We start from the raw sequence: 16,181 nt of genomic DNA, 5'->3' as shown, positions 1-16,181 counted from the left end.
TGGATCTACATCAGGACAGCAGATCTCTCTGGATATGTCGAGGATATAATTAATGGAATGTAATTTACTTTAATTCTAGTAATAAATTCGAGTTTTATTTGGTCCCAGGATAACTCCTTTTATTGAGTGCAAACAGAACGAGCTCTTGAATACATTGCAGTACTTTGTCTCATTGTCACAAAACATTTATCAACATCTAAGCCGTTCCCATGCGCTTTAATTAGACATAACATCACAAAAACACTGAATACATTGGTTAAAATGTTTCAAGAATTCTTTGATTATTTTTGTTTCATTTTTAACGCTAAACACATAAAGTAGGCAGACAGACAGAACTTGACATTATTCACAGATGGTAGTAAAAGGCTTCAGGACTATGAAGTCTTGTCATGCAACTTGGCTGCGATTTTCTGCAGCTCCATGTCCATCGCTGCAAGGTTTTCCAGCTCTTTCTCCTGTAGAGAGAAAAAATTACTTCTTTAACAATTACCACAGAACTGCTACTGAATTTTCTCAAAGCTCCAAGCAGACTGTAACATGTTGAATAATTAAAAATTGAACTCATATTTATCCTTGACCCCAGAACCAGTAAGCAGAATAAAAGATTGTTAGTTGCATTTAATTGTAGCCATATGATCAATGAAAATAATTTTTTTTCGGTGTACACTTGCCAAAAAAAATGGAATAATTTGCATTATGTCAATAGATAAGGAATACAATGCTGTGGGGAATTGCTTGGCAGCAGCAGAGCTTGCATATTCTGCCGACTGGCTCTGCTTTCACATTTGCTACATTATCAATGTAAACTCGTCCCTGCGCCTGGAGGACACCTAATGGGTTAATGGCTCACTTGGGTTACATATTCCCTTATTATCCTGCAAAATGCAGCGCTGTGGAACCAATGAATCATTTTGACGCTGCTTTGGTAATTTGTTTTTCCTGTTCTAGTGTCTGAGATGAGCCTCAGCAGGCAGAAGTCCTCCACAGTGTTTATGAACATCTTTGGGCTGATTACTTTCAGAGACTCCCATCATTGGCTCATTGGTGTGATTACTGCAGCAGTCATAAAATACACTTGTGAAGTCGCACAGAGCAGAAGTGCGGAAGTGAGACAATGGTGCATTTAAGTGAGGCAGAGTCTACACCCTCTGAGACCTGACCTCTGCATTTCGACATAATCTTACTGAGTTCTAAGATACGTCCAGCTGGAGATTTCCATAATTAGCCTTTAGCTCTCAGTAAAACCTTTCTGCAATGAGATGTGCTTTATGGCATTAGAGTGATGAACATATTTACAGAGCTGATATGTTTTGGTTGCACTCTATTCTCAGATTTGCTGTTAAAATTTTTAATTTGAAAATAAGTTCTGCTGCCTTATTGAATATTCAATATAGTGCAAAATATATGTGTAAATATATATACATCTTTACCCAGTATATAGCTAGCTCTTAGTTATAGAAAACATAATTATTATGCAGGAATAAGGTCTTAGCTCTGTTACACTGGTAGCCAAGTAATCGACATTTCGATGTCAAGATTCACCTTGTGTTTTTTTTTTTGTGCAATGACAATAAAGGAAGTCTAAGTCTAATTCAATGATCATTTTGGGATATTTGGTTAAAGACAGCATGTTTGAACCTCATGTGGAGTGAGCACTCTGCTGTAAACCCCTCTTCACCTCCTCTTTGGTGGGGTTGTTAGCCAGCTGGTTTAACTTGAAGTTCAGCAGTTTGGTCAGTTCATCCATCTAAAACAATAAAAGAGAACAAGGAAACATTTTAAATACAATCATTAAAGCACTTGAGGATTTCTATCCATCCTCTAAAATGTTGGAATCCTTCATTATATCCTGCAAAGCTGCAGGCTTTAGCATATAAAGAGAGGCTAAAAGAATAGACTAAATTGATCAATTCTGAGGTTTACCTTGGTTGATGTTGCAGCAGGTTCATCTGAGTTTCTCTTGAACCAGGCAGGGTGGTAATAGCCTCTGTTAATCCAGGGATTACGCTTCTCAAGCAGGTACCTAAAAAATTTAACTAATTAGATGGTAGATATGCTGTGCTAGTGCATACAAACAACTTAATGTTAGTTTGTTTGTACCTTAGCTCTCTGATTATATGAAATCTTTACTGCATATAAGAGAGCAAATAAAAAAGCTATTTTTTTTAATACCTCAGGGCTTCATCTCTGTCTTTTTCATCTGCTGTGTTCTCTTCTGAATCCCCCCTCTGCTCCATCTCTTCCTCTGTTGATTCTTGCTTCTGAATGCTCCCCTTGCTGTGATACTGGTGAGTGGGCTTCATCTTTTCTATCTCTCTATCTTCATGTTCTCTTTTGTCAAAATCCCAATACTCCTGACTGCGCTCTTCCTCTGGTCCTTCCCTGCTGTCCTGTCTGAGCTCTTCATTACGCTTATGTTTCCTCTGGTGGTACCGGCCAGGCCTCCAGTTTCTCTTATCTATTCCATTATCAAAGTCCCAGAATTCCTGGCTCCGCTCCTCATCAGGTTCTTCTCGGGCTTCCTCAGAAAGCTCATCACGTTTGTGTCTCCTTTGGTGAACTCTGCCAGGCCTCCAGTTCCTTTTCTCTCTTCCAGTATCAAAGTCCCAGTATTCCTGGCTACGTTCGTCTTCGGGTTCTTCTCTAGCTTCTTCTGGAAGCTCCTCATCACGCTTGTGTCTCCTTTGGTTAACTCTGCCAGGCCTCCAGTTCCTCTTATCCATTCCATTATCAAAGTCCCAGTATTCCTGGCTCCGTTCCTCTTCAGGTTCTTCTCTAGCTTCTTCTGGAAGCTCCTCATCACGCTTGTGTCTCCTTTGGTTAACTCTGCCAGGCCTCCAGTTCCTCTTATCCATTCCATTATCAAAGTCCCAGTATTCCTGGCTCCGTTCCTCTTCAGGTTCTTCTCTAGCTTCCTCTGAAAGCTCCTCATCACGTTTGTGTCTCCTTTGGTTAACTCTGCCAGGCCTCCAGTTCCTCTTATCCATTCCATTATCAAAGTCCCAGTATTCCTGGCTCCGTTCCTCTCCAGGTTCTTCTCTAGCTTCCTCTGAAAGCTCCTCATCACGTTTGTGTCTCCTTTGGTTAACTCTGCCAGGCCTCCAGTTCCTCTTATCCATTCCATTATCAAAGTCCCAGTATTCCTGGCTCCGTTCCTCTTCAGGTTCTTCTCTAGCTTCTTCTGAAAGCTCCTCATCACGTTTGTGTCTCCTTTGGTTAACTCTGCCAGGCCTCCAGTTCCTCTTCTCTATTCCAGTATCAAAGTCCCAGTATTCCTGGCTCCGTTCCTCTTCAGGTTCTTCTCTAGCTTCTTCTGGAAGCTGCTCATCGCGTTTGTGTCTCCTTTGGTTAACTCTGCCAGGCCTCCAGTTCCTCTTCTCTCTTCTAGTATCAAAGTCCCAGTATTCCTGGCTTCGTTCTTCTTCAGGTTCTTCTCTAGCTTCCTCTGACAGCTCCTCATCACGCTTGTGTTTCCTCTGGTGGACCCTGCCTGGCCTCCAGTTCCTCTTGTCAATATCCCATGATTCCTGACTACGGTCTTCATATCCTTCACCCTCTGATGGTTCATCTCTTCTTTTCTGGAGCGTAATCTTGTGATGATAGTGACTTGTGGGTTTCCACATGTGCTTGTCTCTTTCCTCATCATCCTGCCTTTTCTCCACATCCCAGTACTCCTCTGGTTCTCTTCCATCTTCTTCATCGCGCTTGTGTTTTCTTTGGTGGAACCTCCCAGGTCTCCAGTTCCTCTTCTCTCGTTCTTCGCTTTCTTCATCGTCTTCTCCATCCTCGGCTCTCCTTTCCAACCCTGCCCAACTCTCCTGACTCCGGTCATAGTCGTCCTCTCCTCGTTTGCCCTTTCTCTGATGGAACCTTCCTGGCCTCCAGCCACTCCTCTTCTCTCGTATTTCATCATCCTTATTCCCATCTCTCTTTTCTGACAGAGTCCAGGATTCCTGGTTCTGCTCATCTTCAGGGGTTTCCCTCTTTTCCTCCACGGATTTCAGGAGTTCCTCGATATCTTTGACATCTGGTGTTTTTGCCGTAGGTTCCCCTGCATGAGAGTTATCTTCCTGAGTTACAAACCCCTCAGAGATCTTTTTGTTCACTGGGGCATATTTGACCCCTATGAAGAAAAAACAAATAAGACAACTTTTAAAAGAAATAAATTTGGACTAGATTGTCTTATTTTACAGTATGTTACATTTACAGTATGTTACACTGGCCTGCAAACCTAATCTGAGGTGTTGCACCTGAGAACAGACCAACCCAACCCAGTGAAGGGGAAAGAATAATCATCACTTTTTCAATCTGTTTTTATTCAGCCTTCTTTGCAGTGGTACCCTTTATTAAAATCGGAGAAGCCAACTTTCTTTAGCCATGAAATTAATGAGTCTACCAATCTATAATTTACTCTAAGTGTAAAAACAGTTTCTATGAAGGCTTCACCGGATTGTAACAAGATACTAGAGGAAACAAAAAGGCATCATGGAGACTAAAAAACAGCAGACCTGTTACACACCAGATTATTTAAATCTGGGCTTTAAAATCAAGAATTAAAATACTTATTAGATTTCAATTTTTGAACAAGCAACTAGAACAAGCAATGCAGGTGATACAAAACAGATGTTAACCATAAACACACCATATTTACTAGGGTGTTGTTTTTGTGTCTTTGAATGTGATTAAATGTGGTTCTTATGTAGTTATTAGGGTTGGACATTTATTGTAAAATTTTACTCACACAAAGTTATGAAAACTAAAGATCCCTGTCCTTTCACCTAATCTTTTGGGATTTTTTTCTAACATGTAAGAGAAATGCTATTTGTTTTTTTTTTGTGTTTTAAATGGGGGCAAATTGTAAAAGAAACACACACACAAAAGTGTATGAAAACTTCACAGTATACCCTGTGTTTTGCCTCACTGGTAATGAGCCATTTTAATGTAAAAAAAATTATATACACTGTTATTTTGTTATACACATTCCATAAGTAATGCGGTACTTGAACTGTGGTCTATCAAAAATAAAGTTTTAAGCTCCATTCAGTTAAGCCCAATAAGGGACAAAAACACAATATTTTATACCCGAGTTATATATCCCAACTGACCTGCTTGGAGAATATCTTTGCATTGCTGATCTAAACGAACGTCCGGCTTGGAGAGCGCTTTGGACAAGACTTCAACCAAACATCGTGCCACCTGCAGAAATCAAAGAAATTTTATCATCCTGTTCCCAATAATGACTTAATAATGCAATTATTTAAAGTTTTAAACTATTGTAGCATACCACGTCCTCTCTTTGCCTCTCCTTGCCAACGGGAAGCGCTACAGTTTCTGCGTTAAATAAAGAAAAAAGACAGAATGAGAAGCTGCATGCGCTGCCACTGTCCATGGTGCTGAACTGCTTATAAACTATTATATTCATGCATGTTACAACACGAAACTAACTAAACAAGCCCACTTCATCCTTACCTGCAAGGAGTGTCAAAACAACAATAAGAATAGGTTTCATCTTGTGGAAGAGAAACCGGAGAAAAGGGGACCCAGTTGTACCATCAGCTCTGATTCCTCTGCAGCGGCAGGAAAGAGCTGCGCTGACTGGAAGCTGCAGCCGAGGAGAGCCTTCAAATAAAGGAGGGGAGTGGGCTGGAGGAGCGTGGGAGGAAGACTCGGGGCTCGGATAATGTCATGACTCATTAGACCTGCAAAGGAAAGTGACCTGAGTGAAAGTCGATACTCGCATTAGGTCGATATTAATTCGGGACTAAATTTTTCTAATGTGGCCAGTGTCACGATGCATCCAGGTGACAACTTACACGGTTTTTTAGAGGATGTTGCAGTTGGAGTTTCTATGTTGAGCTCATCATGATATGCCTGGTGGGACAGGGGGTGTTGCATAAAACAAAATCACGAAGACTCTTACATAAACCGAAGCCCAAGCCCTGAACAATATGATAACTTGGCAAAGATTCACACCAGGGACTGTGCTGAAAATTCATTTTTGGGAAAAAATAAGAGATATTATTGAAAAAAATAAGAAATTTTATTTAACCTTCGCAATGACTCTATTATTACTAATGCTAGGAATAATCAACCATTCTAACATAAATAAATATATTTTCCCAGAACTTTTTATTTATTTACTCATTTATTTATTGTTTTTGCACAAGACTGCTTATATAAACACCGCATGCAAGTGATCGATGATACGGCCCCCTACTGGCTAAACTACGCACAGGGTATTCCCTCAGCGCAAGCGGGATTTGACATACGTGTTCTTCTAATTTTTCTTTTTCTATCAATGTGTTGTTTTTGATTTGTTGTTATTTTCCCCAATTTGTAATAGTCAAAAACACATTATTACTGAATATCTACCGGACAAGGAAGGTCAAAGAAACGTAATTGTTTTTTTTTTATACAATCTTACAACCATAAAGAATGACCTGTATGTAAACTTTTGGTTATCAAACGATTGCAGAAATTATTTATCTACAAAAATAAAATAAAAAATAAGAAACTAAAATAAGTTTCTTTTAATAACTATGTATTAGGATTGCACAAGCCCCTGATAGAAACACTCTTTGAATAGGTTACCAGCAGGGTTTACTGCAATCTGCTGCCCCATAAGGCCAGACAACTCTAACAAAAAACAAACAATCAAAAACCCCCTAAGTATGTAAATCTATAGTTAAAAAGCAATGGTGATTGTGACATCATGGTTGTTACAGATTTAAACATGTGATGTCTTTCATTTACATATCACTGCAATTTACTTGATACATCTTATTTTCTCAGATATGTAATAAACCTCCTCAAGTTGTCATAGATACGTTATTTTATGTCAATATCAGTGTTTTTGGAGGACAAGAAAGAAATCCTACATCAGAATTGAAATGAAATGCAACTGAAATAAAACTGCTACATCAGCGTACAGTAAGACCAAATAACAAAACTTAAATAGACTTTTGAAAGGAAATTAGGAAACACAGGTGGATAAAAACTAAACACTTCAATGGAGCCTAAGTGCAACCTGAAGCCAAGATACAGAATTAAGCTAACTTTGGGATACTTACCTTTATTTAACAGGATTTTCAACTGAAAATCAAAATGTAAAGTAAGTTAATTTGTAAATTATTTAATAACTAATCTATTATTAGACAGCTTTATGATAATACTTCCCATAACAAACATCTGTATGCCATAATAAATGCATACATAATTAATCAAATAAATGTATGATAGACTTTGCCAAAAATCGTTTTCTTTTAAGTTATATTCACTTAATCGCAAACTTCATATAATGATAGGAAACTTTAGTAAATTTACATAGTGGATTTAGACCCATGCTCTTAGTTAAACTGAGCACCCATACAAGTGATGAAACATAAAAAACAATTAACTGCTATTTAATAAGAAATATGATAGGAATGAAGGGCTGATTTAGACCCAATATATTTGCAAAGATTTTAATTGTGTTTGAGACTTTGAGGCCATATCAATAACATTTCTCTTTAACTTTATTTTCAATTAGATTGAACAGCTCAGACTGGAGCGATTTGAAATGAGTGGTGCCAGAGCTCGAACACACTAAACTCAGCCATGGTTTACAACATCTAATATGACAGCTCATGGGATCATCTCTTTGGCACTTCATGTCTGGACTTTGCGCTCCTTCCTGCAGCCCCCTGTTACAGTAGTTCTCATTGCAGGCACCTTCAGTCACAGAGAATTAAAAACCATGTTCAACCTAGTAGAAATCCAAAAGTTAAGATGATTTAGTGTGATGATGAAAAAACGTGATGATGAGATTTTTACGCAGCATCCATTGACCTTTTTGTTTGCTAGAGCACGTACAAATTCAATTATGTCTTAAAAACCAAGATACCAGAAACTGCATAGGCTGCAAGCAAAATGGGAGCTCTGTGTTCCATAAATCTGCCTGGGTGCACTGCTCAAGGGTACATGACTGGTTACAGATATTCGTTACAGCAGACAGCCTTCACTGGAGTAAAATAAAAACTGGTCTTAGCATAAAACTGTAAAGTCAGATGTTCTGTTGTGCATTCAAGCAGTTCATGTTCATCTAAAGCTGTCGATCGCCTCAGTCTTTAGTGTAATTCATAGGAGGACTGCAGATATATTCAGTGGAAAAGGTCTTGTCCGAGTGGTCCACATGATGGATCTACTTAGTATAAAAACCACTGAGCCACTAAATCAGAACACTACTCACACACAACAAAATCAGTGTGTTTCTGTGAATGTGTGCATTATTGTATGCTTTTCTGTCTCTGGCTCTCAGTCTGTGCTCTTCTTCCAAGCCTTATGAATAATTTAGTGAGCCTTAAAGAAATATAGGAGTATAAAGGTGTTGCAGAGGAGATTTGAAATGTAGAGCCCAATGTTTTTGCATTGTCTGAATTAGGATTAGTTTCTGTTTGGAACAACAACGCCACCCCTTTAATCCTGGATCAGTCTGCAAACATGAACCAAAGACAAGCAGCTGACAATGGAAGCAATGCTATTGGTGCATGAAAGCTTTGGGTGAGCTTTGATCTTTGGTCATGACAAGCTTTGTGTTTGGCTTTTAACAACCGGCAAACTTTGATGACATTTCAAAAAGAACAGACAAGCATAGACACTGCCCTCTTTGGTCGGAGGCAATTCATTTCTGGCTATTTGATCTGATTTTAAGTATATATTTGCTGCAGCGATTGCAAGTTTTTACCATGGAGCCTTTTGGTATTGTTCACTTAAATCAATTCGATAAAAAATATGAAACACTCCACAGATTCAACCAAACATTTGGTGTTTAATGTAACAGTGGAGACCAGATGCTGAAGCGATTGGAAGCAGATCTTATTTCTCTGTTCATAAGATGAAGATTTTAGCGACAAAAAAGTTCAGAAAATCCTTTATGTGGAAATACAGGTTGTCTTAAAGAACACTTCAGTTTGTTATTTGTTAAGTCTTTTTTTATTTAGATAATATTCTTTTTTAAAGTAGCTGTAAACTAGTTTTTGTAAAGTAATTGAACGCAAGTATCTGTTCGGTTTTAGAAATCAAAAAGTTTAAATGTATATGTGGCTCTAAAAACACAACTGAAAGAAAATCATCAACAAATCCTTTTCATCTGTTACTAACTTTACAGGTGCTGGTCATAAAATTAGAATATCATGAAAAAGTAGATTGATTTCAGTAATTCCATTTAAAAAGTGAAACTTGTATATTATATTCATACATTACATACAAACTCATATATTTCAGATGTTTATTTTGTTTAATTTTGATGATTACAAATGACAACAAATGAAAATCTCAAATTCATCATATCAGAAAATTAGAATATTGTGAAAAGGTTCAAAATTGATGGCCCCTGGTGCCACACTCTAATCAGCTAATTAACTCAAACCACCTGCAAAAGCCTTTAAATGGTCTTTCAGTCTAGTTCTATAGGCTACACAATCATGGGGAAGACTGCTGACTTGACAGTTGTCCAAAAGACGACCATCGACACCTTGCACAAGGAGGGCAAGACACAAAAGGTCATCGCTAAAGAGGCTGGCTGTTCACAGAGCTCAGTGTCCAAGCACATTAATAGAGAGGCGAAGGGAAGGAAAAGATGTGGTCGAAAAAAGTGTACAAGCAAGAGAGATAACCACACCCTGGAGAGGATTGTGAAACAAAACCCCTTCAAAAATGTGGGGGAGATTCACAAAGAGTGGACTGCAGCTGGAGTGAGTGCTTCAAGAACCACCACACACAGACGTATGAAAGACATGGGTTTCTGCTGTCGCATTCCTTGTGTCAAGCCACTCTTGAACCACAGACAGCGTCAGAAGCGTCTTGCCTGGGCTAAAGAGAAACAGGACTGGACTGCTGGTGAGTGGTCCAAAGTCATGTTCTCTGATGAAAGTAAATTTTGCATTTCCTTTGGAAATCAAGGTCCCAGAGTCTGGAGGAAAAGAAGAGAGGCACTTCATCCACGTTGCTTGAAGTCCAGTGTAAAGTTTCCACAGTCAGTGATGGTTTGGGGTGCCATGTCATCTGCTGGTGTTGGTCCATTGTGTTTTCTGAGGTCCAGGGTCAACGCAGCCACATACCAGGAAGTTTTAGAGCACTTCATGCTTCCTGCAGCTGACCAACTTTTTGGAGATGCAGATTTCATTTTCCAACAGGACTTGGCACCTGCACACAGTGCCAAAGCTACCAGTACCTGGTTGAAGGACCATGGTATCCCTGTTCTTAATTGGCCAGCAAACTCTCCTGACCTTAACCCCATAGAAAATCTATGGGGTATTGTGAAGAAGAAGATGCAATACACCAGACCCAACAATTCAGAAGAGCTAAAAGCCACTATTAGAGCAACCTGGGCTATCATAACACCTGAGCAGTGCCACAGACTGATCGACTCCATGCCACGCCGCATTGCTGCAATAATACAGGCCAAAGGAGGCCCAACTAAATACTGAGTGCTGTACATGCTCATACTTTTCATGTTCATACTTTTCAGTTGGCCAACATTTCTATAAATCCTTTGTTTTTATTGGTCTTCAGTAATATTCTAATTTTCGGATATGATGAATTTGAGATTTTCATTTGTTGTCATTTGTAATCATCAAAATTAAACAAAATAAACATCTGAAATATATGAGTTTGTATGTAATGTATGAATATAATATACAAGTTTCACTTTTTAAATGGAATTACTGAAATCAATCTACTTTTTCATGATATTCTAATTTTATGACCAGCACCTGTATTTCCTTAATGAATAGAGCAAAACCTAATAGAGTTGTAGCTCATCAGACATGAATTTAATTATTTCTATGTTGTTTTAGCAAAACCTACAAGGATAGAATTTTCTATTGAAATTTAGGAAAAAGTTCATTTCAAACTTAAAGGTCTCATTGAATACTACCCTAAATTCAAAGAAAGTCCCCCTAAGAGCCGATCGTGGGTCAGTGTGACTCTTGAGCTTTACTCCTATTGATAGCAGTTAAACATTTGAACCTGAAGGAGATTTTAAGAGAACATAATCTAATTTCTGTTGCTCTGCTGTCTAAGCGCTGACTTCAAACTACTTAATGTTATCACTCCTGTGAGGAACATTTAACATCAGTGTCAATTAAACAGAAGAGCAGAAGGTCACAGAAGTGAAAAGACTTTAGGGCACTATTAGTCATCTTTAATAATCCAGTAGACTTGATCTCACAGGCTTTAATGGATTTGTTTTTATCATCTACCCCGAGAGATTATATTCATACTGTGTTATTTTCAAAAGCCTAATTGGGCATCTGATCTTTGTTTTCGTTTCAACTTGCCATTCTGTAAACCAATTATATATTCTTGGATTGTTAAACTGTATTTTCCAAGCAACTTCTTAAACCTGGTGCTGGCAGTAGTTTTATTTATTTTTTTCAGCATGTCCATGGAAGCAGTTCAGAGTAATTGGGAGGCAGCTGAGTTAGATGAGGGATAATTCTGCAATAAAACCTTTTAAAGGCTACGAAAACACCTGAGAATTCTAAACAAACCTAGAGCTTCGGTATACATGTTTAGACTAAAGCTAAAGTTATATGTTAAGAGGGAACAGCAACAACTCAGTCTCTTTATAGAAACATACACTTAAATGATTTACAGTATTAATTGTAGTAGTTGTTGCTACCTTATATTGACTCAATTTGATCAGATTCTTCTATTTTACAGCGATGCACTACTTTTTTGTTATTCAATTTCAAGTGAATGTATTAATTTCATATTAGTGAGTTGAGGGAAATGTTTCATACATTTGTAAGGTATTGAAATAAGGTTTAAACAAGGTTTGTGTTGCTCGCAGGTATGTTCAGTTGACAAGTAAACAAAGATCCCCCCATAGCCTTTGGCACCTGAAGGCCTCATACCCCCAAAAGCTCATTCGTTCACCTCTCTTTTGACCTTATGTTTTCTGCGTTCCCTTTTTTGCCGATTGCTTGTCTTATAACATGCAATCATTTTGGTTCCAACTTTGTAGCTCTATAGCCCCACAGGGCAAAGCCAAAAGCACAAGCTGTCTGCCCTCACCATCCTGAGAAGATAATGGGGTACTGCAGATTTTAAACAGATTCTCTATTGCTGTGTTGGATGTTTTGAAGGAGCTGAAAACATATTATAGCCATGTTAATATGGTTAGTTTATCAGAGGGAGACTTTAAGGACATCTCTGCTTATGTTTCCCGTTCCAGGTTCCAGATGTACACTTCCCCCAAATAGGCTTTTTTACTTGACATGTTTAACTGAGTTTATCAGACAACGATGGAAGCAAAGCCAACTGAGGAAGCAGAAGAGGGTGATAACAGACGAAAGAGGAGTAGGACCTATAGAGGAACCCATGTTCTAATTCTGTTTGGATTTTTAGTTGGCCTGTATTAATTTTACTATACCACATTGATAATTGGAATTAATTGAAGGCAAATCATATTTTAGAAATGTTTTTGATATAAAGTCAGGGTAATCATCACATCAATAATTTAGAGTTGCATGACAAGGACATAACACAGTCAGTAAAAAAAATAAAAATAAAAGACACATACAATACACATGATGCTGCATCTCATTAAAATTAGATTAACAAAGATCCTCCTTACAGTAGATTTGTGAATCATCCCATGTATGACAGTCATTTGTTTTTTTGGCAATAAAAAAGAGATGACATAGAATCAGTAGTTATTCCCAAGAAAAGGAATGTGAATTAATGGTGGCAATGCAACAAGCCAGAACTATTTTGAAAACCCTTATCTATTCTCTTTTTTTCTAAGGCCATACAGGTACATCTTTAGGATGAGGTCATTTGGAATTAACGCTAAGATGTTGACTGATTTGTCATCATAATTTGCTAATCTTCAAAGTCATCACTAATAATTTTTGCTTCTTTAATGTGATGCACATTGTTGCTAAATCCCTTTGCAGTATTAAAAGATGAGTAGTTGTAAAGAACGACTACACTCAACATGATGAGTGTGAAGTTCAAAATTTTATTAGCTCAGAAAGGCTCAGAAAAGCTTTGAAGTGACTCAACAGTGCTCAGTAGAAAAGTTGGTTATGTTCAAAAACATACATTTGGAAGATTTGGAGGAGTCTATGGAATGTCATTTCATAAAACCTAGAGGTTAAGTTTTTGGATTTTGAACCTTCCTGAAAATGTCTAAAATTATCAAATTGTTTGCGATTTTCAGTTCCTCCGCCAATTCAATTTTTTTTCTATTTCTCCTTGATTCTACAAAATATGTCTTAAAGGCTCAACTAAAGGCCAAACACCACTGTTGGTCAGGCTTAATGAAACTAACTCACTGACTAATACCTTTAAGCTTACAAGCATACATGCATATCACTTGAATGTTACTTAACAGGTACTTTCCTGGGATATAAAAGAAACTTAATGGTTACTTTCCAAAAGATTTTTATTTCTATGACTATTCCAGAGTCAATATGTTATTTTTTTTTAGAGTGTGATTTAATTATGGGGTCTTTCTGCATTGAGTTTGCATGTTCTCCCTGTGCATGTGCTGGTTCTCTCCAGGTACTCCAGCTTCCTCCCACAGTCCAAAAACTCTAAATTCTCCCTGTTAGTCTCTATGTTGCCCTGCAATAGACTGGGAGCCTGCCCATGGTGTACTCTGCCTCTTGCACATTGACAGCTGGATATGGGCACCAGCACCCCTTGCCAGCTCAACAGGAAAAATTGATGGATGGTTTCTTTCAAGGAGCTAACCATAAGCCTAATAATGACTCCCTTTGAATGTAATTCAGCTCTGCTCCAGAAAGGCCCAGTTATCTCCCTGTTCCACACATTCCACTTATTCTAGCTCTACTCCACACCTTAATTGTCAAATATTTTTCTTTACTCCTTTTACACTACTGGTGCTGGCTTTTCTAATTCCTCTCATTTCTGATGGTGCCTAGTCCTGAGCAAGGCCAATAAAAGCCAGAGCCAGTACAGAAAGAAGTAAAGGAAATGTTTGGCAATTGGTGGGGAGGAGTGAAGCCAGGTCAGGTTAAGGCAGAGAAAACGGGAATCACTTCCTACAAAGTATCCATTTGGTAGCATAACAATTCTGGGAAAGTACCCCAGTAGATTCCAAGACCATCCTGGAAAGGAGCCCCCAAGTTCCAAGAAAGTGTAAGCAGGATTTTCTTTGCCCTTTCTCCATAAATCTCCTTTCAGAGTGTTCTGAACTGAGAAGTTGTTAAATAAGCTAGACCATCTACTCAAATTAAGGCAAAAAAGTGACAAAAAGTTGAAATCATTTAGCTCACGGACATTCATCGGAGTTGCAAAAAATGAAACTTTGCTGATGGCTCATTTTTGTGAAACACAGATCATTCTGATTTGTCCAGCCATGCCTGATTACATCCTCCAAAACAGCTCAATAAAACAGGAACATGGTGTTTTATGCTGCGGATCACTGCTTTTTGTGCAGTCATGTTTATGAAGAGAACGCAGCACAGCTGTTCAGTTTGAGATGTATGACCTGCGATACATTACTGTTGGTTTCAAGAGCTAAAAATCAATAAAAACAACCAAGCATGAGGTTTGCTCACTTCAAAATATAACCTCAGGTGCAAAATTACAGTATAATAGCATCATCGATACTCTGTTCCACTCTGCAAGGAAAGGGTAATGTCAGAGTATCACCCACCACCAGTTGGCCTTTATTAGGATTCTTCTCCTAAACACAATGAAAAATGAATTGATCCAGAAGTGTAGAAAAGTGCTGCCAGTGCAGAACAGCTTTTACAGAAAAGCCACAGGTGCTCTGCCTCGTGGTGTGTGGGTAGATACTTGCATAATTGTGCTTTTGCACTAGAGGGATGGGGCTACTGCAGGTGCAGGGGTTGATTCAGCATGCTTTGTGAGACCCCCACCAGTTTGCTACATGTAATTGTTGAAGTGAATTCTTGTCATTTTAGAGGCCGGTAAAGTAAATATTGCTACATATCAAAACATACATTTAGCTTTTTTAAACATTGCATTGTTAATGTATGAATGATAGGTTTCAGACTCTTGAATTCAATAAAGTTCAGACAACAAGACATTTCAGAGATATCAGTTTTTTTCGAGGATAAATTAAGTCAGTTTAAAACCTTCTAGATTACAACATTCAAATGGTAGCTTACTTCTTTTTAGCTCATCCATTAGCTTCTAATATTTATATGTATATGTTTATAAAGAATGGCCTGACCTGCCTTATTCCTGATTTATTCGCCTTTTAAATTATGTTGGTCGTTATTTTCCCATTACATAACTTGTGGGAATAAACATTTTACTGAGACAAAACCATTTAATGAAGCACTCCACATGAATAAAACAATACACAGAGGTAGTGGCAAAAAGTTATAAATGCACAAAATGGCACATACAGACAAGTTTTTCTTTTTAGTTGTGCAAGATGTTCCTCTAATTAAAGCAGAATTAAAAGTTGTTGTTTTTTTTTACCTGACTCTATTCATAATGTTTAACTATAAAGCAGAATTTTATTGAATGATGGGATAAAATGTTTCCCCTGCAGCACAAATATAATTAGGAAACATTGCCCTGGGTATTACTCAATAAGTTGGAGCTGTATCCCCTTTTATTGTCTTTTCATGTTTGAGCAGGTCCAACTCATTCAGTTCTTTTATTGTGTTAAATCTTCCAAATATGTGAGGGGAAAAAATTCAATCACTTTGTCAGGTAACTGCATAAAATACAGAGTTGTAGTTTTGCAAATCTAATAGCATTAATCATTTTTAGCTTTATTTTTGTTTGATCTAGCCTGCAGGGCTTGTTTCATGAGAAAATTATACAAAAGATGGGCCTTGCCACAGGTTAATAATAAACATATTGAAAATAAACCATTTGAAACAATTTCTAAATATCACTTAAGGTGCAGAGCAGCAAAGCATCACTGGTATAATTACCTGTGCACTTTCTGTGTCCCTTTCAGGACATAACTAAAGCTGTTACTTAAAATTTATTTGAAAAGTCCTTTTTCTCTTATATTAAGGAGCATAAATGTGTTGCGGACAAAAAAAGTTGGATGAAAGCTGCGGTTTTACATTAATATGTCTCGTTGCACATGAGGTCAAGTTAACCTGGCAGCTGATCCTGTGTTAAATGGAGGCAAAAGCACCACATCAAAGAAAAAAGGGATAAAACCCATTAGTACC

At 37.9% G+C, this 16,181-nt stretch overlaps 1 protein-coding gene across 2 annotated transcripts; it reads right to left on the bottom strand.

Annotated features, from left to right (window-relative positions):
* Nucleotides 1-97: 97 nt before the first annotated feature.
* On the bottom strand, nt 98-5,739 carry chgb (chromogranin B). Of its 2 annotated transcripts, none has more exons than XM_038286041.1 (7): nt 5,470-5,739; nt 5,285-5,331; nt 5,106-5,196; nt 2,173-4,123; nt 1,924-2,023; nt 1,679-1,747; nt 98-455 (listed from the first exon to the last, which is right to left on the bottom strand). In XM_038286041.1, exons 1-7 carry the CDS (start codon nt 5,507-5,509, stop codon nt 375-377), a joined length of 2,379 nt encoding a protein of 792 aa, XP_038141969.1. In that variant the 5' UTR covers nt 5,510-5,739; the 3' UTR covers nt 98-374. The 2 variants fall into 2 exon arrangements, with proteins under 2 accessions (XP_038141969.1, XP_038141970.1); XM_038286042.1 differs by having other exon boundaries at nt 1,639-1,747; nt 5,470-5,734.
* Between the last annotated feature and the right edge of the window lie 10,442 nt (nt 5,740-16,181).

The sequence above is a fragment of the Cyprinodon tularosa genome, unplaced genomic scaffold, assembly GCF_016077235.1.
Source record: "Cyprinodon tularosa strain WSP-4 unplaced genomic scaffold, ASM1607723v1 ctg22, whole genome shotgun sequence".
Lineage (NCBI taxonomy): Eukaryota > Metazoa > Chordata > Actinopteri > Cyprinodontiformes > Cyprinodontidae > Cyprinodon > Cyprinodon tularosa.
Note: the sequence above shows the minus strand (reverse complement) of the source record. Positions and strands in the feature narration are given on the sequence as shown.